The 23,809-nt window shown below is 39.6% G+C and overlaps 2 protein-coding genes across 3 annotated transcripts in view; one reads left to right on the top strand and one right to left on the bottom strand.

Moving 5' to 3' along the window:
• LOC148816051 (kinesin-like protein KIF14) overlaps nucleotides 1–10,633 on the bottom strand; it is a 35,125-nt gene extending 24,492 nt beyond the window's left edge. Inside the window, exons 1-13 of the mRNA XM_088940435.1 lie at nucleotides 9,558–10,633; nucleotides 8,706–8,960; nucleotides 7,731–7,818; nucleotides 7,451–7,549; nucleotides 6,910–6,962; nucleotides 4,884–4,914; nucleotides 3,806–3,913; nucleotides 3,288–3,404; nucleotides 2,978–3,096; nucleotides 2,378–2,550; nucleotides 1,791–1,938; nucleotides 1,076–1,139; nucleotides 314–498 (exon numbers count right to left, since the gene is read on the bottom strand). Coding sequence (XP_088796561.1) covers nucleotides 314–498; nucleotides 1,076–1,139; nucleotides 1,791–1,938; nucleotides 2,378–2,550; nucleotides 2,978–3,096; nucleotides 3,288–3,404; nucleotides 3,806–3,913; nucleotides 4,884–4,914; nucleotides 6,910–6,962; nucleotides 7,451–7,549; nucleotides 7,731–7,818; nucleotides 8,706–8,960; nucleotides 9,558–10,633 — 2,516 coding nt within the window. The remainder of the gene's footprint in view (nucleotides 1–313; nucleotides 499–1,075; nucleotides 1,140–1,790; nucleotides 1,939–2,377; nucleotides 2,551–2,977; nucleotides 3,097–3,287; nucleotides 3,405–3,805; nucleotides 3,914–4,883; nucleotides 4,915–6,909; nucleotides 6,963–7,450; nucleotides 7,550–7,730; nucleotides 7,819–8,705; nucleotides 8,961–9,557) is intronic.
• Nucleotides 10,634–12,550: 1,917 nt separating this feature from the next.
• psmb7 (proteasome 20S subunit beta 7) overlaps nucleotides 12,551–23,809 on the top strand; it is a 37,273-nt gene continuing 26,014 nt past the window's right edge. For both annotated transcript variants that reach the window (XM_088940434.1, XM_088940432.1), the window contains exons 1-5: nucleotides 12,551–12,683; nucleotides 13,712–13,805; nucleotides 15,555–15,652; nucleotides 16,578–16,718; nucleotides 18,262–18,377. In XM_088940434.1, coding sequence (XP_088796560.1) covers nucleotides 12,622–12,683; nucleotides 13,712–13,805; nucleotides 15,555–15,652; nucleotides 16,578–16,718; nucleotides 18,262–18,377 — 511 coding nt within the window. In that variant the 5' untranslated portion in view covers nucleotides 12,551–12,621. The remainder of the gene's footprint in view (nucleotides 12,684–13,711; nucleotides 13,806–15,554; nucleotides 15,653–16,577; nucleotides 16,719–18,261; nucleotides 18,378–23,809) is intronic.

The raw sequence follows: 23,809 nt of genomic DNA, 5'->3' as shown, positions 1-23,809 counted from the left end.
TTGCACCACAATGGAAGGAACCGTCTCATAATGCCCAGGCCTTTATACTGATTTAAAAAGCTATAAAGATATTTCTTTTTACTTCTTTGGTATGTAGATGGCATCACCCACTGCTCTGAGAAAAAAAAAAGGATTGCGTTCTGCATTCTCTTTACTCTTGATGGGTTTATCGTGCATTATATGGCAATCACTAGTCACGCCATTAGTAAATTTGTAGTATAATTAAAACTGTTAAGTTTGACAGTGATCATAGCAAGACATTCAATATTCCTTCCCTGTCTCAGCTTGCGAAGTGAAAACAGACAGAACTTGCCAGTGATGCTCTGCAATGAGCGCTCCTGTCAGCTGGATGTCATATGCGGAACCGTTGGTGGGCCTTCCTACTTTCGTCTGACCTTCTTTAATTACGTACAGGAGCATTTCAGAGAGCTGGGGATCCTCATTCAGGTTCACAAGATAGGGCAGCCTGTGGTCCACCTTGAAAGATACGCCTGACTTCTACAATACCAGAAAGATACGGGAAAAGAGCAAAAAGGTAAGAAGAGAATAACAGCGATTATAATGTTTTTAAACTGCCCACATCAATTCTACGGCCCAGTGTACAATTCCTTTAAAGGAATTAAAATGTTAGAGGAAAAACAACAACCAGGCTATTGTAGATGATGACTTTACAGTGCAATATTCATAATATTCAACAGAATTGCGACATTTACCTCTAAGGAAAAGCAGTGATCATAAAGTACAGGACTTACTGCATGTACCATTCCCTGCTCAAAACAGGCTTTCCAGATTAAATGAATGAAAGGTCTACATACTCTACTAATTAAATGTGCAAATAATGTACTGGCACATTAAAAAGCAAGGAACATTTACTCAGTATACAAACTGGATATATCAAGTTTTCTATACGTTCTTTGGCACAAAGATCATGTGTTGTAGCCCAGGAAAAGGTTATTGACTAGAAGATGAACCACTGTAACCATGAGTAGTGATTATTTAAACTAAAACTACGAATGTGCATTTCTGTCCACTATTAATTTTTAAATTTAAACACACATATTCATTAATAACCAACCTTAAGCTCTTGGGCTTCTTTGATTTTGCTTTGCTCAGCCAGAGCTATCTTCTCTTCCCATTCTCTAAAAATTACATTTAGTTGCAATTACTGAAAAAAGATACTATAAAAGTCTGCTCAACAGAGTCTGAAATCTCTTCACATTAAGCCAATTAACTATTAAAATATATACATTTGTTATTGTTTAGTATTACTGGTATATAATTATACTTCCAGGTAAAATGATTTTACTAAGCACTTATGTCACCTGTCACGATAACTTCATTTGATGTGTCCAGACTACAGAATAACCTAAAGAGGATATTTGCAAGGAAAAACGAGAAGATATTCCTGTTTCTTTAGTGTACAGTACATCTTCACATACTGCTTCCAACAGTCAACACTTTCTGCTGTCTTGTGCTTTTCACTGCAGATACCCAACCCTGTTAAGTATTAATTAAAAAATGCACTTATGTCATCTTTGTTCAGTAAAATGTTGCATCTCCTGCTTACAAAAAACTGAATTTTCCTGAAAATCTATTGAGTCCTTTACATTAAGCTTGTTTGTGCTCATTATATTAGGTGAGGGCTTATGTTTTTTAATGTTTGATAAATATTATTTTTATGTCCTCAACAAGCATCAATACAATTGCAAAAAAAAAACATATGAAAGAGCCGTGCCACTGTATGTTTAACCTGGAAAAGGTTAAATTCCTTAATTAAGAAAGGTATTTACTCCTGAGCCTTTTTAAACTCTCTCTCCTGCTCCAAGAGCTTTTCTTTAAGTGCCAAGATCTCCTGAAGGCTGGCTTCATAGTTCAGTACATCCAGTCCTTGTCTACACTGGCCAGCAGCTCGCAGCTTCTCAATTTCTGCTTTAAGCTCTGAAAAAAGAACCAACATGGGCAAAATTACAAATAGCTTTTAAGATGGTTACTTTAATATTTTCTCAACACCAGATATGTTTAACCTTGGGTTACAAAACACCCCCCGAATGAAGAAATATTTTACATCTAACCAGAACTCATTTCTGTCGGGCTTCCTGACTGCATTTTTGTATTTTTTTTAATAAAGCCATAAAAGCACATGAGTGTGTTCTACCACTACTGCAAATGTATGCAGCAGTGCAAGTATAGTTGACGGCCTAGGATGTGGCCTTTAAAATTTAATTGCACCCAAATTAAAAAAAAATACATGAGACCACTTAAAAATAGACCAGAAGTGTGAACGCTACCAATGTATTTCCGTTAATCCCCACCGTTTTGATCTTATTCCCTGTTGGATCTGCTATTCTACATCTGGAGGGCTCTCCAAGCCCCTCACCCCTGATGATTCTGGCACCGGTGTCCTCATTGACCCTTGCCACGTTGATGATCTTGCGCGCCTGCGTGGCGTAGCGCAGAGTGCTCAGGGTCTCCTCCACGCTGAGCGCGGCTGGGCTCACTGCTGCGATCATCGCCGTCTTGGAGTTCCCTCCAAGGCTCTCCTTCAACAGCCTGTGGTAGAAGACGATTTCCTCAACCCTGGCATAACTGAAACGCACATACTGAAGGGACACAAGTTTAAGATTCTCCTACATGTACAATCTTTAACTTGGGATGAAGGTAGAGGAAACAATTTGACTTTCAAAAATGAAAGAGTACTTACTGACCCTGTATGCTTCTGTATACTGATATAAGAGGAAAGGTTTCATTACTGAATGTGGATTCATTCAAATATTTACTGTACTTGCCGGTTAAAAGGCCAATTTCAATGGAAGAACTCAACGCTTGTGTAAGACGACTCTATAAGTAGTGTGCTTACAACACAGTGAAAAGAAACTGTGACACTTTAACCATTAAACTCTGGACAGTGGAAACCATTCAGCATAGATGTGGTCCACCTTTTACTTCACACCATGCAAGATGACAGCAAAATACCTACCAGGTTAACACTGAGTCTCTGTACGGAATAAATTGCTTCTTCTTGGACAGCGGGGCTTCAGAAAGAGCACTGATGACCTTCCCCAAGGTCATCAAGGATGTGTTAATACTTGCTCCTTCCTGGATGAGATGAATGTGTCGGTGACACGGCTCCATTGCTTCCTAAACTTACTAGACCAAATTTTGATCTCTCCATAATTCGAAACGCCCAAAGCAGATCACATTTGTTTCTCACGCCGGATTCAGTGGGAGACCGACTGATTGAGAGAGATGCCACTTCTCTTGAAACACCAGGAGGAGAGAGTCCTGACCTTGAGTCTTGTGCCACTGGTGTGCGCAGATGTGGATCGCTCACTTCCTGCCAGATCCACTAGATTAACGCGACTCCTCATGGTGTGATCATGGGTATCGCCTTCCACATCCTCTCTCTAAGAGGAAAAAATCCAGCTCAGCTTCAGGTTTTACAACACAAGTGTATACAGTATATACACACCACTGGGCAGGATAGCCATACAGGTGGTATTTTTCTCCTGTGTTAGCCGTGTTCTTCCTACTTTGCTCCATTCAGACCCGTTTTGACACAGGACAAAAACTCTCAAATTCATTAACACCATTCGGACTTTCTACACAGAAGTAAAAACCTGTCACGGAAATAATATTTTGCCGTGATTAGCTTGGCTTGTAAGTTAGAAATACAAATAACCAAACTATATCGAATTTCAGACGTAACCCATCCTAAGCAAGTTGAAAAGCTAATCAGCCACAAGCCTGACTTCTGTGAATTCTGATCTCCCGATACTCATTCAGGGCTGGCGCAACAGAGCTCTACCTTAGTCTGCGTCACTAGTATGGTGAAGACGGAGTGGGACCTGGAGCTCTTGTCATTCATACCGGTGGCTGCTGTCGCCCGCTGTTTGTTTCCCAACTCCAGCCAGACCTAAAACCAGACACGTACAAATACAGATAGTCAAGATCAGGTTGGCACAGACTTGAGTCAAACCCAAATTCTAAAAATGATAAAGAAACAAGAAAAATGTCAATAGAGAAAACCACCAAATAAACCGTCAGTCCAGGTTCAATCACTGGTCCCCAACGAAAGATCTAATCTCGATATTAAACTGCACTTTTTTAAATTGCACATGTTATACACCTACAATTGAGCAGTGGTTCACATATACAGTAACAGAGGGTTAATATTAGATGCAGTCCAGCTGCAATCGGAAATTTGCCAAAAGAGAAAAAAGTTCAATTAAAGTGCATGACAACACTGAAGATTGAAGTGTCCAATTTTAATGCCAGAACAACATAAAGAGGATATTCACAAGGGAAAACGCTCCTATTTCTTAAGTGGAAAAACCTTCACAAACAGTGAAGTCTCATTTCTGTACACCGAGGTCTTGAGTAGTGAAATACCATACTGTAAATACACAACACCTTTCTGCAGTCAGCACAGCTTACAGTAAACTTAATTTTTCAGCCTTTTCACTGTATTTTTTACCTGTCTACATACCCAAACTATCGAAATGTACAGCTGAGATAATAACCAAATAAAAGAATTGGAAAATTGAGACATCAGCTAGTAAAAAAAGCATTTCATATTCCCATTTTCAGAATAAAAACCCTGCCGTTATTCATAATGGCAACCAAAATGTATACAAACTCTCCACCACATATCCTCAAACGTAGTGCAGTCCCACAAGTAACTAAGCAAATATCAATAATTTGCTTTCCACAGAAGAGCGTTCACTGCATTTTTTTGTGTTAAGTTCAGCACCGCCATTAAATTTCAGCTCCACTCCATGGACCTAGATTCACTCCAAAACTAATGAAGCTTGAGAGGGACCTTTGGCTTAGAAAGCAGGTTCTGCAAAACAAAAGAAAACAGATTGAAAGAGGGTCTGACATACCTGCACATCTGCGAAGGAGCTTACCACATACCTGTGAGAACAGCCAAAAAAGCAGAGTTACCTCAAGGTACAGAAAATAAAAACTAAAAGACATCTGCTACAATGTTGTTAATCAAGGAGGAGATCTATTTATTCTGCCCTCCAGCAAAGAGATTGCTGGCTCTGCTCCCAGAGTACCTGAACACCAACTGCAGCACTTTCTGAGTGTCAATCAAATCTTTGCATCAGAAATTGTGCCCAGGGGATCCTGAGCTATGAGTTTATCAGGCACAGAGAGACATAAAAAAGGGACCGCATCTGTTGTGCGTTCTGTTAAATTAAATTAAAATGAATGTTTACAATTAGCATTAAAACATTTACTTATGACTGAGATGTAAATGTGTGCGTCTGTGTGAGTGAAGGGGGTGGTGGGGATTCCTCTCTCCTAGAGGCCTGCAGGATTATAATTAAATTTCTTATGTTATGCTGCAAGTCAAGAAGATGGGGGTCTGTGCTTATCTTAATTTGAGTAGAGCACCGCTTTCATCTACGAAATACAAAGAAACAGACAATTTTCCACATTGACCACCAACCAACCAAAAAACCCTCATGTAGATCATGACAAACAAGAGCTTTCAGCAACACTATTAACACTTTTACATTTGCCAAATATTCAGATAAAATGAATACGGATGGTCATCCTTGAATCCCCAACATTTCTCACTATTTATGACTGATGAAGGATATTGCTTGCCCCATCTAGTTCCTCCTTCCATTCATCCAAAGATCTTAGTCAAGGAATACTATCAAACTATTAGACCCAATGTTGTTATAAAATTGTTAAGCTCTTTATATATCATTATTTGTGGTCATATCCTGTTAAGGCAAATCTTTTCTGATTCCCCTCCCTAACCCATCCTTATTACAACATGAGCTGAAGGTCCTCATAGCTGGTCACTGGTCACAGGGTTCAAACCTCTGTTTAAATTTGTGTGAAAAGTCCTCACTGAAAACTCTCCCCTCTTGAATATTTAAGTAATTATTGCTTGGCTTCTAAGCAATCAAATTACTACTGTTTCAGCTCTTCTGATTGCGTTAATAGCCTTGTTCAATGACATCCCACCCTTCAGGCAAGCACAGAAATTAAAACTATTTAAAGGGAAACCGCAATGCTGGTTTTATATTTTGGGGTTAGAAAGAATTGGCAGTGATGAGTGCATTTCAACACATAATAAAAGCAAAGTGTACATAGTAACATGTAAAACCTCAATTAACACCACCAAATAAACAAAATTTCCAGGTATGCACAGCACCATATTCTGCGATTCAGAACGAGGCAATATTAGATATTAGATCAGTCATAACAGTGACTAGTGAGCAGGAAGGGCCGCATCTCTTCACAATTCTCGTGAGCTCTCACCCATCATGTGACCAGGGAATTGGGATAGGGATAGGTTGGGTTTGCAGTTCCCCTTTAACATTTAATATATATTGTATAATTCTCAGATGAGTGTGCAAATAGGATTGAGAACTGTCATTTTGTCAAAATTGCCAAAAGTAAAGACTTACGCAGGAAGATTAGATATAATCCATATGTAGTATATATGCTATATATTTGGGGATGCGATGTTGTAATTCATGTAGGATGTATTTGAAATGAAATTCATTTCAGTGGTTAATTAAGTACTTTACTCAATACCTTCCATACACTAGTTAAAACTTCTTAATACTGAAATATTCATTCATTCAATCATTTTAAGTACAATCATCAATTCAATCATTAGGGTAACTGTGTGGTAGCAACACCATTTGAATAACTTAAATAATCATTCAGTTTAGAGAAGATGAGATTATTTAATGCCAGTAACGTTTATGAATGTGCTTTACATACAGCAGAAGATGAATATACTGTACAAGCAAATTTCCGACTATAGAATTTATCAACAGTTCTTGATATACCCAAACTTCTCACATGAAGAACAATACTGTACAAAGGAATAAAACCACAACAGATATGTTATCATGGGTAAAATTTGCTAATACTCACGAAGACAGTCCAGCAACATATGGGCCCAATTCTGGATGCTCTCTCACACGAAGCTGTGGAAAAACATACTACCTTCAAAATTGAAGTATAGATATATATTTTTAATTGTTACATTTTAAAGTGGTGCCTTTCAGAGGGGCTAAAACATAAGTGCCTTTTTTGTAAGTGTTAAATTCTCAATCTGTCTTCTATGAAGCCATGAAATGTTGAAAGTCCACCAACATTCCAAACCCCCCAATACTGAACCCCATTAATGGCAAAAACGTGAAATTTGTTTTCTTAAAAAAATATAGTTATATCAAATATATACCAGAATATATTAGAAGCCTGAAATATCTTTTTCAATAGCTGCAGTACATAACAAATGGTGAAATTATGAAAACATATTGGCCATACTTTTAGCTTTGGCTGACTACTGACAGATTTTGGATGATGTTGGTAATCCTGCATTAATCTCAAGAACTAAAAGATGACATTATGAACAGCAAAACAGGGAAAACCAACATCGAGACAAGATTTTTGTAACTTTAACAGCACTTACCGAGGTCTTCTTTTTGGTCTGCTCTTTGACTGACGAGAGAAGATCATGGATTTTTTCATTGTAAACTTCAAAGTAGCTCATTTCAATATGACAGGCAACCTGCTGAAAAAAAGTTTTTTTTTTTAATATAAGCACCCTCAATATGTGTTTATATCATGTGACACTATTCCACATTATGCACATCTGCACCCAGTAATTACAGTCATAAAACTACACTTGTTAGTCTATTGAATCTATTTCCTAGCTGTTATGTCAGGATATTAAGAAAACTCATTCTTGCCTCACGAAGATGGACTTGGGAAGCTTTGAGAAATAACTCTTCACAAAATCGGGGAATTATTCCAATTTCATCGCCATATCCCATCATGCTGTGGTAAATAAAAGTTGCAGTTCAGATGGGAAAAAAAACAGGAATGTAGCAAAATGCATATTACAATACATTCATTTATTAAGTTGGTGACATTTTGTGTTTAATCTCTTTCAAATAACTTTTGTAAATGATGAGGGTAGTGAGGCTCCAGTATTAAAACATTAAAATGTTCACTAGTATCATCTTAATGCCGATAAGTTTTTTGAAGGAATTCAAAGTTCCCTTTTTTCTTGACCTTACCAAATGCTAAAGACTTGTGAAAAAATGTACAATATAACGCAGATTAAGGTTATTCGAAATTCCCTTTTAAATTACCCTGCAGTTCCTCAGAGAACTCATAAATATCATACATGAGTATGATACAGTTCAGATCTCCCTGAATCACACAGTACACCCAATCCTGAGTTTCCCAAAAGAAATAAAGATAAGACAATAGTTATTTCTAAAAGAGCTGAAAGCACATTCCAGCCTCTGACGTGCACTTCCCTGAAAGCCAGACATACAAATACCTTCAGAGCCTGACGTCCGGTACCAGTATCCTGAATACTCCACATAACAGTTTATTTCAATGAAAAAATATGAGGACACAATTGGCAAATAAGGTCTGGAAATCAAATATCTTCATGCTGATAACTCAAAAAAGAAGACATTTGAGTTATTTCTTGGTTTGTTAGAAAGAAAATAATATCAAACATTTGTGTTACAGCATATTATTGTTATACAGATTCTGATCTGCTTAAAAGTGCTGAGTAGCTTTTATGTCAGTAAAATGTGCTTGTGCTGGAACACTAAATCCTCAAATTGATTCATTTAAATTCCGTTTAATGGTCATGAGAAATTACTGTACGATTTGTCGTAACGGGACGAAAAGGTTGTGTTGCTTACGTGTATGATTTTCCTGATCCAGTTTGTCCGTAAGCGAAGAGGCAGGTGTTATACCCCTGGAATAACTTATCAAGGAGGGGTTGGGCCAATTTCCTGTAAACCACCTCCTGACCAGCACAACTGTCTGCCTGGCCATCAGAAGACCAGAAAGCAAAATCAAAACAGAAAGAGAATTTCTGCTGGTTATGGGGATGATGAACTACCGCCTCCTGGCCAGAAACTGACACCACAGATTTGGGATTCATCTGCCGCTCCCTGAAAAAGAATCAAATTAAGAAAAAATGATTTTTTTGAAAGAATCCTACCTTTTAAAAGGGTAGGATAATGTGATATTGAAAAAACAACCCCATAAGGCAAAAATGGTCTCATCACAGACTTGTATTACTGCAACAGCAGAACTGAACTGCCAGGCACCACCTCTTCCAGATCTCAGCTGTGACCAGCAAAGCCTAATTTGCAGCTTATAAACAAGAAGACACACAAACTACGGCAGCTGAAATCTAAATTAGAATCCCCAAAAATGAAGACCACCTACATTTCCTGTAGAGTACTTCTTGGTAGTCAGAAGATTAGCAGGAAAAAAGTGCAAACTGAGAAGATGTACAGAACGGGCATAGTGTATTCCCAAGCAGAAAACAGTCATGGAGCCTCTGACATGTTCCTGAGGGACCAACTACCAGGTAAGAAATATCCAATCACCAGCCTGTCATTTTTATTTTTGCTGACATTGGCTTAGACCCCCCCCCCATGTGACAAGAGCTGAATCCAGCGCAAGATTTATGGTCTTATACATACAGTATAAGATTTATACATACCGTTTAAACAAACTTAAAGGCCGCAAACTACCCCTACCTGGGGTTCAGTGGTCGGACGCGGATCGCCACGGTAACGGCAGAATCCTCCCCATCATGGCTCCTCCCCTCCCCGGTAGAGGTAAGTCCAACACCGGGCTCCTCACCCTCTCCTAAAAGCGGCCGTGACGCTGCGATGAGCGGGCAGCTCACTCCCTGGAGAAACTCCGCCACCGTGGTCCTAGTGAGAGTCTTCAAATGGGTGTTACCTTTCTCGACAGGGACTTGACTTTTTACAGTTGCGAGCTCGGCATGGCATCTCTTTGCAGGAGCGTCCAACTCCCCTTTGCGCTCCGCCATGTCTGGGAAAGAGGCCCTTACAGACTTTTCTTCGTTAACCGCAGGGGATGCCCAACCTCCTTCTACCATCTTACAGAGAGGAGCCATTGGCAAGGAGAGCCTCTGTCTTGCTGACACAGGCAGGCGGCTTTTTTGAAGCTTCTGTGGTGGTCCGGCAGCAGATCCTTTGCCAGAGACCCCTGTAGACGCCCCCTTTTCTTTCTCATTGTTTTCCACGTGGGCGAACGGTGGCAGTGCAGAAGACTTGAGGGGTGGTCTCTCTATGTCCTGGGGAGAACCGCCCCCTTTAGGGGGACTGCCTTGGTTTTTTTCTTCAGTCTCTGTGGATTTGCTCACCACAAAGTAAACGGTGGCCTTAAACTTCTTCTGTGGGGGAGGCCGTGACGAGGTGCCGGAGCATTCGACAGCTTCACTGAAGTCCTGTACGTTAATGGCCTCAGCGTCTTCACAACTTAGAGTGGAGACATCCAACGGGACCCTGCAGGACGCACTTTCTTTAGGGCTCTGAGGCACAAGTGTACTTTGCAGCACGGGAGTAGACGAGCCGGGAGAATTAATTGAGAACGTCTGGCTCTTCTCCGGAGAAAAAGGAAGAGTGCTTTGACAGGGCTTGACGTTTGTGCAGGTCAGGTCTGGAGTACTAAGCTCATCTGGAGAGCCCTGTGCCATCGCCACGCCTGCAGGCACTTTGTCAAAAAGAGAACGAAGCTGGATGGGAGGAATCTCGACCAGAGGCCTTTTAGATCCGCGAGGGGGTGAAGAAAAACCGTCACACATCTTGTGTCCACTTGTAACTTTCTGCTTCTTTTAAACCTTTAAAGAGATTGCGACATGTGAATATGAAGCACTGAGCTTATGGAGTGCAAATTTACTTTTGACAGCTGTGTAGCCAGGGACACTGACATGCAAAAGTCTTCAGCCAAATTTAATTTTTCTGTTTTTGCACGCAACGCTTTGCTTCTTTATGCAGGAACAATTCAATGGCAATCATACTGAAATTCTAACCGTTTTAAGCACACAGCTAATCTTCATACATCTTGATTTTGGCATGCCCCACAAAAGGTTTATGGATATGTAGCAAAGGAACAAATGTTAATGATGAAAACCCCCTGAGTAATTTCTGATTTCATTGGGATCCGTGTTGGATTAGCTACTACACAACTTCATGATGACTGCTCATGTATGCAGTAGTTTGACTTTGGTACATGCACAATTTTTGAAAGTTCTGATCAATCTGAATTTGAAAGTGACCAGCTTTTTTTTTTCCCCATCACCCCAAATAAATTTGTACTAATATGTCAAAGTTGTTATTAACAGTGGAAAAGACAAGGGGAGGTTTTAAACAAACTGGGAAGGCTCATAGCTCGAGTCCCATTCCACTGCAAACATTAAGAGGCAAAACGCGACAAAAATGCATGACAGTAACTAATTTTACCATGGGTCAAAAGATTGAAGAATAAGGAAACCACTGCAGTTTGAAATCGCGTCATCTCCCGGCAACTAGTGTTACCCAATCTGTCTAGTATGACGTAACCCCGCAAATCCCCTCTTCATCATTGTGCAGCTAGTGTCTTCCTAACCATTTATAAACTGTATTCGGAAATCACATCCCAAAAACATATTTGTTGATCCGCAGCGCACATACTGCAATTACACCGATTAGATAGTCTTTACCGTCTGGGAGCGTGCGTTAGGTTCTGTTTAAACTCCAGATTTTGAACCACGATATGTAATTGAGGAAAAACTACTCCTTTGGCCATATTACCGATATTTTGAGCCATTTAATCCCTTAAACGCTTCTTTTTAATAACTGACTACATTCTCTCCAATGTGAGCTCTGCATTTGTATTCTGCTATTTCAGAATTTTCTTGCATTGGTATCCAATAAGAATCCGTAAACTATCAAACAATACACAAACTTTTTTTTTGTGTGCAAAATTTATAAGAAGCAAAGGAGAAACTCGGTTTTGTTTTAAGAGTTTTGCACAACTGTGTACGAAAGTCGGTGCAATTTAAATCCTTAAATATGTGGGTTTGCTATAGATGCTCAATTAAATTACGAGAAAAGCGTAAAAGATTTAACCCTTAATTAAAGCGCAATGCCGTTCTAGATTGAAAGGGTCAGTTTCTAGAGCTCTTGACACCCAGCTGAGGTTTGTGGATCTACAGTATGTCCCAATAACAATCCAAACGCTCCTTTCTAGGAATTACAAAATTACAATTTAAGTACGAGTTTGGTAGAAGATACAAAAAAAAAAGAAGAAAATCACATTTAAAAAAAAAGCCTCGCCAATTTCGAAGGGAGAAGATATGAAAACAAACAACTTAACATAAGAAAACGCTTGCTGTTGTTTTTTTAAAGGGAATACCTGCAAACGTAGAAACCCGTTTGGTAAGGAGTCTGAGCCCAGCACCGCCGCAGGTAATGGGACGTCAAATAATATATTCAAATCTAGTCCATACCGGAGCGCTTTTTCTACACACACATACAAAATAAAAACACAGGACAAATGGAAGTTGAGGCAAGTGTTGCTAAGGGAACATGAAACGTCCTCCATTAACCGCGGCCCTCGTCTGAAGTTTAAAATGTAAGCGGCTTCAATCAGAGCCACACCTGTGGCCGTGTGGCCGCGTTTTCCCACACGGGGAGGGGGGTCTGGGGCAGCCCGGAAGATAGAGAGTGTGACTCCGGCCGGGGTTTTAAACTGTAGCGGTTTCTCCGGCTTCCCGGAAACGGCTCTGGGAAAGAGTGTTGGAGAGCAAAGATGGCGTCCCTGTCAGTGTGCCAGCCGACGTGCGGGGGTTTCAGTTTCGAGTACAGCAAGAGGTGAGATTCGCAGCAGAAGCGAAATTAAAAAAAAAAAAGGAGAGAGGCGCTCATTTCGAGCGCTTCGAGGAATAGGTAGAAAAACAAGCAAACGGTGGGAAATAAAAACAATCAGTTCATGCAAAAGGCGGCCGGGCTCGTCCGGCATCACTGTATGGGAGACAGTGTCATGGCCTGCTGTAGGAATGACTCAGGGAATTTATTGAATAAAACGCGTGTTTGATTTATTTTAATTTATTTGTATCAAGACGGGGAACCCGATTGCTAAATGAGTGCTGATTTGTAGGGGGGAATGAACATTTTCCTCTCCAGATGTCTTTATTTTTTGTTGTTGTTTCTCTTGAAATATTATCAGATGTCTAAAAAAGAACACGTTTGGGTTTTCTTATGGTGTAAATGAATTCGATTGAAAATGTGCTACAGTTTAGTGCTAAATATTTTATTCGTACTATTGGTGTGTAATCGTTTCAGTTATTCGTAATATGTTTTGCGTTTTTGTTTTGTTTAGCACTTGGAATGAATTAAAAAGTTCTCATTTATTAGGATCTCCCAAACATATGCATATTTAGGAGATCCCGTGTCTATAAAATGTTTTGAAATCAACTGGCTCCAATTTTTTCTTTTATGATGTATTTTTACTTTTAAAGAATTTTGTAAAAGTTCTTAATGATTCTCCTGAGCTCGGTTGTATCATTCTCTGATTTCTGAGTTTGACAAGTATGACATTGCAAAACTTATCCATATAGCCGAACGATCTTTTTTTAAGTCGGGGATTTTTTTTATATTCATAATTTGAGTTAAAACTATTGCGTTAACACAACTGTAAGAACTCTAAATAGAAAAACGAATTTTTGATAATAACCATAGATTCACAGTTTTCTTTTAAGAGATGACCAACCTATCTTAAAGCTAAATGCAAGTCAATACCGTTGAATTTAGGGATGCATTTTCAAGTCGAATGCAATTCAAGTTTTCACCTTCTCTTTATTTCTGTATGATAAACTTTTTTCCCCTCTTTCTTTATGTAGAAACGCACTCTTGGAGGCTGAATTTACAAAGTTAGGGTCCAGTATCCCTACTGCAAGAAAAACTGGCACCACAATTTGTGGAATTGTTTTCAAGGTAAATGGAAATTATCTAACACCTTTTCTACTGATGAACTTTTCTGTTACTACCTGTACTGCAGTCTATTTTGAGCAAACTCTTGTTGCAATACTGTTGTATTAGGAGAAACAATTTTAGCAACAGTCCTTTGAAAACTCTTGAAATATGTTGATTGTTGCTCATATAGCGATGTTTTTTTTTTAAGTAAACAGACAAAAGCTCTTGGAGAAGCTACATTTTTAGTTGGGCCTGCTTTGTGCTTTCAATCTGTGCTGTTAAGCTGTGTGTCAAGTGGTGCTTGCGTCACAGCCCAGTGAGTTTAAAAGATCCTGTTTCAACAGGAGTGGCAGACATTTAGTGCAGGTTTTCATCTCTGTTTTTTTTTCCCTGTATATCATCTCCCTTGCTGTAATTTTGTAAAGTTTTACATTACACTCAGTGTGTAATTCATCTGAAGTAAGAAAGTAATAGTCGCAATCGGAATACTATAATTGTAAAAGTAAGCATTAGTTCCTATGTTATAGTCTTTGTAACCATTTCTGTCTAGAAATTGAAACCCTTTGTCTCCAGCAAAGGTTGGAGATGATGTAATTTTAAATTTAGTTTCACTTTACTTTGATTTGCATCACTAAAATCCCCCTTTTCTTAGAAAGCTAAACTTCTGGTTTACAATTAATATTTTTTAGGGAGTGTCGTTTCCTGCTGTGTGGGTTTCGTTAGTTTGTTCTGTGGCTTTAAAATGTAAAAGCCAGCTGGATCTTATTTAAGTAAAATAGGTAGGAGATGAGATGTTGCCTGAGTGACTTTCCACTAAACAAATTCATGATTACAGCGGTATGAGATGTAATTCCTGCTATGACAGTGATCATAATCATTATCATTTCAATATCATTTTATCCATCACAATACCAAACACCTTTTATAGCACAACAGGATAGTACGGCAAGATCTAATTATAAGATCTGCAATGAATGAGCGAGACATTTGGGGGGGAAATACAACAGGATCTGGAGCAAAACATTTAAATTTACAACTTTACCCTAAAGATATGTACTTCCGTTCCTGTTGTTCTACATAACATGCACAAACATGCGAGTTTTAAATGCATGTACCTATATTTGTTGGACAAATGAAATGTTTCATTTTCTCGTCCCTTTTTAGATTGATTGCAAATCAGTGGTTACATTTTTATCATCTTTGGGCTTAATTGTGCAGCAGAGCACAGTTTTTTTTTCCAGATATTTAATGTACAATAACATGAAGAAAACAAAATATTTGTTAGTCCTGCTTTACATTATTGTTTGAGATATATTACATATGTTTACCATAAAAACTGAAGACATACTGTCATTGTTCTATGCAGTTAAATTTCACTAGGGTCAGATGATCCAGGTATGGTCATATAATTATTAACAATTCTGAAAAATGTCTTTGCCATAAATTTGGATATGATCTTTCTAAAAGCATATATGGTTCAGATTGTATTTCAAAGTTAAAGATCAAAGTTAAAGATCAAAAGGTTGACATTGCCTTTGTGGTCATTTTATTGGTGATTGTGAGTTACGCATGTCAAATAAACTTAGTTAAAGTAATCTTTAATTACTGATTTGACATGCCTGCAACACCTTTGGAGAGCATCAGGGCCAAGGTTGAGGAATACCAGACTATTGTACTTCTTAAGTATTTGTGTAAAATACATGGGGGGAGTATTTCCTTGGATCTGAAACATCCATGGTTTGTAGTGTAAAATAACATTTTGTCTTTCAGGATGGCGTTGTCCTTGGTGCTGATACCAGAGCCACTGAAGGAATGGTTGTCGCTGATAAGAACTGTTCCAAGATTCACTACATTTCCTCTAACATTTAGTAAGTAGAATTTCTCAATTCTTAGTTTCACTAGAGTATTTGTGGAGCATTGCCAAGCTTCCCCTTTTTAAGTCGTAACACTTACTAAAAGGTTTAATCTGCTTATAACCTGTCACATTTCAATTCGAAATGTTTTAATGTTTTAATCATTAATGGTCTGAATATATAGCTGGTTGTTTTTAGTGCACTTACCTGGTGATTGGCTTGCACATCATGTGTTGCTACTGTTTATAAAAAAATATTTGGCAATTACAATGGCATGTGGAATACATTGTATGGCAGGCAGCTGGATACATTTTACTTGCTTATAGTTTGTACCCTTTTGTGAACTTCTTGGAATGAAACTTTCAACAACAAAAAGATGTGGTCAAGTATTTAAGTAAAATGATATGGTTACATGTAACATGTCTTAACTTACGTTACTGTTGGTGTACCGCATGCCTCCAGAGTGTATTTACGATCATTCATTCGTATCACCCCTGCAAGCAAGGAACGTGTTTCACTCCTTTCTTTCAGGTTGACATTTCATCCTGGACCAAAAAAGCCCTTGAAATGTACATAAGATCACTTTATTAGCCCTATACAATTTTTTGCATTAGGAATTTGTCTTTTCGCATACCCCAGCTTGCCCTCCATGACATGCAAGTCTTTTCAGATCGTCCTTTTTCCCCCCCCCCATCATCTGAAAGTGGCGAGGACATGCGCAAAAGCCGACGAGCCCTCAACGGCAGTGTACTCTGTCTTAGCAATCATCTGCTGTTTAAAAGTTGCCGCGATTCAGAAAAACAATCTCGACTTCTCTAGCCCACCGACATGAAGAAGGGTGTTCATCAGTGATCCAGACTGCTGACTTCCCCAGACTTGTCCCCTGCATGATATCGCTGAATGGCTGAATTTTCATGTTTCGGTTTGGTTCTATTCCCAGCTGCTGTGGTGCCGGGACAGCAGCGGACACGGAGATGACCACCCAGCTCATCTCTTCCAATCTGGAGCTTCATGCTCTGTCCACTGGGCGGCTTCCTAGGGTCTCCACAGCCAATCGCATGCTCAAACAGATGCTTTTCAGGTGGGTGAGAGCAGGATCTGTGCTCTGATTGGATCTTCTTTAATGTTTGAGCAGCCGCCTCCCCCAACCATTTCTATATCAATATGGTAGGTTGAGGAGCACATAGATGTAAATTACAGCACGAGTACAGCTACACTTACAGCCCTTTTCTGCTGCTCGTATGCACTGTGCCAAAAGTTTGTTTTTTTTACTTCACTGCTGGGTAAAGTGTTGAGAGTTTTCTTTGAACATTGAAAGTCGTTCTTCTGAATCACGAGTTGGAGTGAGTGGGAGTGTGTAATGAGTCAGGTGAAAGCATAAAAACATTGACATCTGATCAAGGACAACATTTATTTCTAATTAAAGTTTCTTGAAGTGAATGCGGATAATAGATAATAGCTGTTTCTTAATTAGAGGCAGAAAAATTTGCGTGGTGTAATGGGTTTTTATAACCTTAATGTTCTTTACTCATGATTTTTGTCTGTTGCAGACTGTTCAGGATAGTTAAGCAACTTGTACTAGCATCTTAACATTTGTTAGTTGGTTCATAGTGAACTTAACCTTACCTTTGGCGTTTCAGTGGATGCTCCTCCAACTGCTACATAGGGGGGAAAGTAATTGTGCACTGCTCAGCTTCATGGGTTTAGTGCCGCATGATGCTTTGGTGATTTATGATAAAAATATTTCTTGCACTGAAGGACTTCTCAGTTCGGAAAACGAATCATTTGAAAGATTGTGATGTGAATGCCAGGAGGACTTTTTAAAGGTAGGTGTTGTATCCACGCTACCATACCAGCACAACGCTGGTGCTCTTCAAAAAGGCCTTTTTCCACTTTCAGCAGGGTAATAGCTATCGCAGCACAAAAATATCCCACTCATTCAGTAACTTTGCATTTGGTCCTGGTGGTTTCATGCTTTCTGTCCTTAAACCAAACAATCAAGATCTAAGGAAATGATTAGGAAGATAATTAGTTCGGTTATGTAGCCAGAATGGAACAAAACACCACCTCCTCTGAGGAGCTGCTACAGTGAGCAGTTGCTTACCAGACTACAAATAGTCGAGTAGGGAGCTGCATCAGCACGCGCAGGCTGCAAACGAACAAGTCAAGGTTTATTCCCGGCTGAAAAGAGAAGAGAAGCAAAGACGCAAGGAAACAAAGAAGGCTCCACAGCTGAAACGTTGTTTCTTTTCTTCTCTTTTCAGTATGGAATAAACCTTTTACATGTTCCTTTACAGATCATCAATACCAAGCAGTGATGTCACAACAGTACGTCTGTGTGGCTTGCAGTTATTATAATCGCGAGTTATAGTTGTCATCCAGTAGTTTGTTGGCTATAAATGTGCTGATCTGAGGGTAAGTATGAAATTTTGCGTTTTTAGAATTTGCAATAAGTAATTTTGAAAAGCCACATTGCATGTGATTTGAGAATAAAAAAGTAGGTATTTGAAGCGGAAGCACAGTAACTATAAGGAATAGAGGCTGTACATCCCTTTTCTTATGGGAATGCCACTCTTTCATAGTCTAATGTTTTATTTTTCTCCTAAAATCGTTACCCTGAACAGATACCAGGGGTACATTGGCGCCGCCCTGGTGCTTGGTGGAGTGGACTGCACCGGCCCACATCTCTACAGCATCTACCCACACGGCTCAACTGACAAGCTACCTTACGTTACCATGGGTAGGTACAGGCCTGTCTCTTCTCTCAAGAAAGACCTAGGGGATGAAGGGACACGTTAAAGGAGTGCCAAGAGGAATCATAAGTGTTGGTTGTTTTGCTGAGAAATGCACAGGTATGGGCTTGCTTAAGGGTTGTTCTGCAGTGAATAACTGATGTGCTGTGGAATGATCCAAAATTTGCTGCTCGTGCTGCTCTCTACAGCATTTTTGTGAGGGAGCTTTCTTAGTTTGTAAAGGATAATAAATTGGGCGGAGTGGTGGCTCTGTGGCTAAGGCCCAGCTCCTGTGGCTGGAAGGTTGCTGGTTCGTATCCTGCGGCCGGCAGAGGAATCCTACTCCGTTGGGCCCCTGAGCAAGGCCCTTAACCCCAGCTCCTCCAGGGGCGCCGTATAAATGGCTGACCCTGCGCTCTGACCCCCAGCCTCTCTCCCTGTCTGTGTGTCTTGTGGAGAGCAAGCTGGGGTCTGCGAAAAGAAATTCCTACAAGAAAGTGTATATGGCCAATAAAGTGATCTTATCATATCTTGTGTTGACATCTGGAGAGGGATGATTTTGATAGATATGAGGTGTCAAAAATGCTTTGTTTCATATTTCACACCTAATAAGTGATCAAAGCATTTCTCTTAACTTGAATGTAGAAAGAGTTATGGCAGAATTCAAATGAATGGAAAATAACATTTTTAATGTTTGTTTAGTTTCAGTTTAAAACCTGGATAAATATACAACTATTGATGAACATCTTTAGTGGTATTTACATGAATCTGTGTAGGTAAGCATTAGTGGTATGAAGTAAAGTTGGAAGTCATTTGAAAGCAAACTGCAGCATTTCTCAATTATCTGATGTGAATCTAATTGGGGAAAAATTGTATCATTTTACATTGGTTTCAGGTAAGCTCTCAATGTAATCTTTGAAGTGTCACAATAATAAAAATCACCTTTCTGAAAAGAAGAAAACGCTTCACTTCCTTCAGCTGGAAGTGTTAAATATCCAGTGTTGGATATGTGCCTGCTGTTTGTGGACACCCCATCTGTATCGATGGCTACAATATGCTGCCATTTTACTCTAAGCAGTTGAAGCGTTGAGCCGAAAAATGTAATTTTATTTGTAAAAAGGGGTTGCCTTGTCATAGTGTGTCCGATGGCTCACTTAACATTATTTAAATATCCTCATTTCTGTAAGGTCTTTATGGTTATAGATTTTAGTGGGTTTTATTGGAAGACTTTCATGAGCGTTCAGGGATGTTAGTTATCAAAAAGATCAATGTAAAAGCCATGAGTGGAATAGGGGGAATTTTCTACTTTAGGAAGACTCCATTGCCTTTGGGGCAATATATCAAAAGTCATCATCAGATACAAGCCACTAGGAAAGTGAATATTTTTGTATGAAATTTTGTTTAAGAAACAATTTGACTAATGCAATAAGACTTTTTTTTACACAAAGGGCCGTAGGAGTTCCAAGCTACCCTGCCGTGTTATCACAGCAGAGACTGATACTCCGAAGGCTCGATGAGATCATCAAATGAGATCTGTTACCTTCTCAGAGTGGAAATGAGATGGGTCCAATAATCTTCTCTGATTTAGGGATTTTGTGTTCTTATGTTCAGATCGTCACGGTAAAATAACAAGCCCCTTCTTCTAATTACAAATAATGTGTCCAGTTAAGCCATAACCCTGGCCTGGAAAAGCAGACTGGAGATTAATTGATGGGTTCAACTGAGCTGAACTGAAATAAAACCTCAACTTCCCTGTGACTCTCAAGGAGAAAGTTGCATATCCTCTACACTTGGATGTATCCAATTGATCTTGCACTGTGCTGGTTTATGCCGTGAAGTGAACTGTAACGTTCATTGGAGTGATTGAGAAAATGACCAAACCTAAACGGGTGTTTTTCAAACCACGAGAAGTTTAATTGTTTGGAATGCAAAGATATTGGTTACGAACAAAGCCACATTTAGCCTTCCCAAGTGGAAATTGTTTCTTTAGCTTCATCGAGAGCCAGACTGAGTAGCATGTGGTCTGATGCCTTGCCTGTTCATTCTTGGTTCTTGGTATTTTCAGTGGTTCATTTTGGGGCCTGCAGGTGGCGCTGTTGTGTAAGAATAGATTTGAAGCGGTCTTTCCAGAATTTAGTTTTTTTTCCTTCTTAATTTTTGTATTTCTTTATTCAGGAAAAAAGAAATCAGCTGAGAATTTCAGTGGGTTGATGATGCTCACCAACAATCAAATTGCTTTTTATGTCATTAGAATACACTTGTTCCTGCATTTTACATTTATGTACTTATGAATCCTTAGTACAACCCTTGATCGTTGGAAGAATTATGTTAAATTTGGTGGAAGTGGGCCCTGAAAAGACTTAGGGCTCTGGTTTTAAGGCCACCTAAACCTGAATTTAATTTGCAATGAACTAAACTGCATCTCTTAACGGAGCCAGTTTTGTTGTTCTAATCAATTGGTAACATTTCTGTGATGTTTTTCATACCCAAAGGATACCGAGGTGCTTCATGTGTTAGAGGGGGACCCATTTCATCACCCACCTGTGTGACACACCGCAGACTTGTAGCCTTCAGTCCCACTACAGAGCGTATTAAATGGAGAATGCGGTATTCACCAGTTGAATAGGGGATAAATACCGGGAGTCTAGATTGTAATAATAATAATAATAATTGCTTACACTTATATAGCGTTTTTCTGGACACTCCACTCAAAGCGCTTTACAGGTAATGGGGACTCCCCTCCACCACCACCAATGTGCAGCATCCACCTTGTAGAAGCCAGGCATGCAGTTTAGCCAGAACAACTTAAAAGCCCCACTTATGTTCAGTGCCATTGGATCTTTAAAGACCAAGTAGAGACAATCTTGGTTTAACATTTTGTCTAAAGGATGGCACCTCCTACAGTCCAGTGTCCTCTGCTACCAGACTGGGCGTTACTTTTTGGAAAGTGCCAACTGTGGACCTGCCAGCACCACTTGAAGTAGAAACTTGGTTCTGCTCGTGGGTATCCCATCCCGGTACTGACCAGGCCCGGCCTTGCTCAGCGTCTGACAAGATTTAAGTTAGAAGGCGGGAACACTGGTGTCAGGAGCAAGTTCAATGTGAATGAAATAACCTCTCCCCCTGTGTTTTTGTACTATTTATTAGGTAAAGACCAACTGCTGTTTTCCTGAAGTGCTTCCTGAAGCCCAAACAATAATATTACACTTAATACAACTGAAGTAATATAAGTCAATATTTCTGCATACAATGAGCACATTTTGATGTGCTGTATAATAATGCTTTTCACTGTCGTTTGCATGTACTGTAGACCTGAACTTGCTATATAATCTGTTCTCTAAAATCGTGTTGAAGGTAAATCTGGTCTCCCGCATGGATCTCCACACGCCTTAGGTGTATGTGCTGGTAGTTAATCTTGACAAGTGTGACGGATGACATTTCGGCACCTTTAATCTCGATGACAACAAGAGAAGTGTCACTCAGCCTGTCAGGTCACTGTTGAGTAACTTTATGAGCATTGCTGTTAGTGCTCCATGCTTGGCTGGCTAACCTCTTTCTGCTGAATCACTTTGCTGTTCTCCCATTGTACCCTGAGTGTGTACACAGCAAGTGCAGTGAGCTATAAACATGTAAACATGGCCAAGCACTGGCATAAAGGAAGCAGATAGCAAGTGTCCTGTACTGTGCAATGTGGTTTAAATTTATTAGTATGAATAATTTTGCTTTTAGTGAAAGTGACTTGCATTTATAGTCGTTTATTAAGCTGTGTGTTAGTGAAGCAATCGGACTGAAGAGCACCAGTGACATATTCTTTTTTAAATTGGTGAGTTTCTTGACATGATTTACTCATTTAAATAAAAATGTATAACTTCAAACAGTCAGTATATTAAAAAAAATCCTTGTTTTTAGTTTTTGATTTTGCAAATGTTCAAAGTTTGACTAATGTGGAATATTCATCCCACGTTTGAGCGCGACTTGAAAATCTGGATACCAATTTATGTCTTATGGATGTACTGAAGGACATTACATTTAATGTCTTGTGTGAAAAAAGTAAAAGAGAAATAGTTGGTAGTTTAAAAAGTGTTCTGCTGGTTTGAAAAAAATAATGGTAGGTGATTCTTTAGAGCATAGAAACCATCATATAAATGGAGATTAATTTGCCGTTTTTTATTTGGCTTGGTTTTATTTTAATAATTTATAAAAAAAACCCATGTTGTATAAACAGTTGCTGATGAGCAAAAAAACAAAAACAAAAAGGAAAACAAACATCTTCTGCATCTCCGAGGAGTTTAAGAGAAATTTGGTGCTTACTCAGGAGTGAAACCATCAAATTAAACTGTTTGTGCTGACAAAGGACAAATGTGATTTTTTTTTTCAGCAAACGATGCAAGATTGTCTACTTGCTCAAAGTGTCTCGGAAAGCTCCTGGCCGACACCCCTAATGAAATGTGTGCATAAAATTAAAGCCAGCTTGCGAGCTGCAGTTCAGCTGGAGGAATAAGCAATAAGAGATGTTCCGTCTTCCTCTGGTGACTCAGCCTGCTCCCCTGATACTGGGGCTGTTTCATATTCATAAATCAGTGCTTCATACATTGGCAGCGTCGGCCCGTGGAGCAAGCAGTACCACCAAGAGACCGGGCCTCTCAGCCAGGAACAGCAGTGAAAAATGATCCCAATCGATAGGGCTGTGGAGAGCACCAAATTTTTCCCCAGAACAAGCAGCAAATTGAATAACAATGAGTAAGTGTGAATAAGCACTCTGTCAGGCAGATCTGACACTGATGGATTAGAAGGTCCTAAATGTTGCTCTTTCGGCAGCGCACGGATCCCGTGGCAAGCTCTGGAATATGAAGCAGGCTGGGGTGGCAGCGGGGGCACCCGGGTGACCGAATTGAACTGCTACTTAGCATTTAGAGGTTGCCAGTTAAGAGAACCTCCCCTTTTCAAAGGGCCTCATTAAAACGATCGCAAGACGCAGTGGCATTTTCTTCGGGGTGTGCCGACTCCTTACCCGGAGACCCCGGCACCATTGTTTGTGCTCCACGCCAGGAGATGTCGTTTAGCTTCCCGTTGGAAAGGAGTCGTTAAAACGCAAAACGGCTAAATTAAGGTTACCTTAGCTGTTGCGTTTCTCCTGTGCGTCTGGGAGCTGGTCACAAGCTAAGTGCAGAAATAATTTCGTTGACCTCTCGGATTTGGAGCCTTTACAGAATTGAACGTTCAGCAGCGAGCAACGGCAATAAATGTTTGTTTGTTTTTTTGTGCAAGTACTTCTTTTATGCGCTGTACACTTTGATAAATACATAGAACTGCGGATAAATTCTGCAAGCTTATGACTATAATTTTAAAAGGTTTTTTTTCCAGTTTTACTGTAAGCTGTTGGTAGGTGAATCCGTTATTAGGAAGAAAACTAAAAGAAGTAAGACTGTAAGTAGGAGTT

The sequence above is a fragment of the Atractosteus spatula genome, chromosome 23, assembly GCF_055471065.1.
Source record: "Atractosteus spatula isolate fAtrSpa1 chromosome 23, fAtrSpa1.hap1, whole genome shotgun sequence".
Classification (NCBI taxonomy): domain Eukaryota; kingdom Metazoa; phylum Chordata; class Actinopteri; order Semionotiformes; family Lepisosteidae; genus Atractosteus; species Atractosteus spatula.
This window is presented reverse-complemented; position numbering and strand designations above follow the sequence as displayed.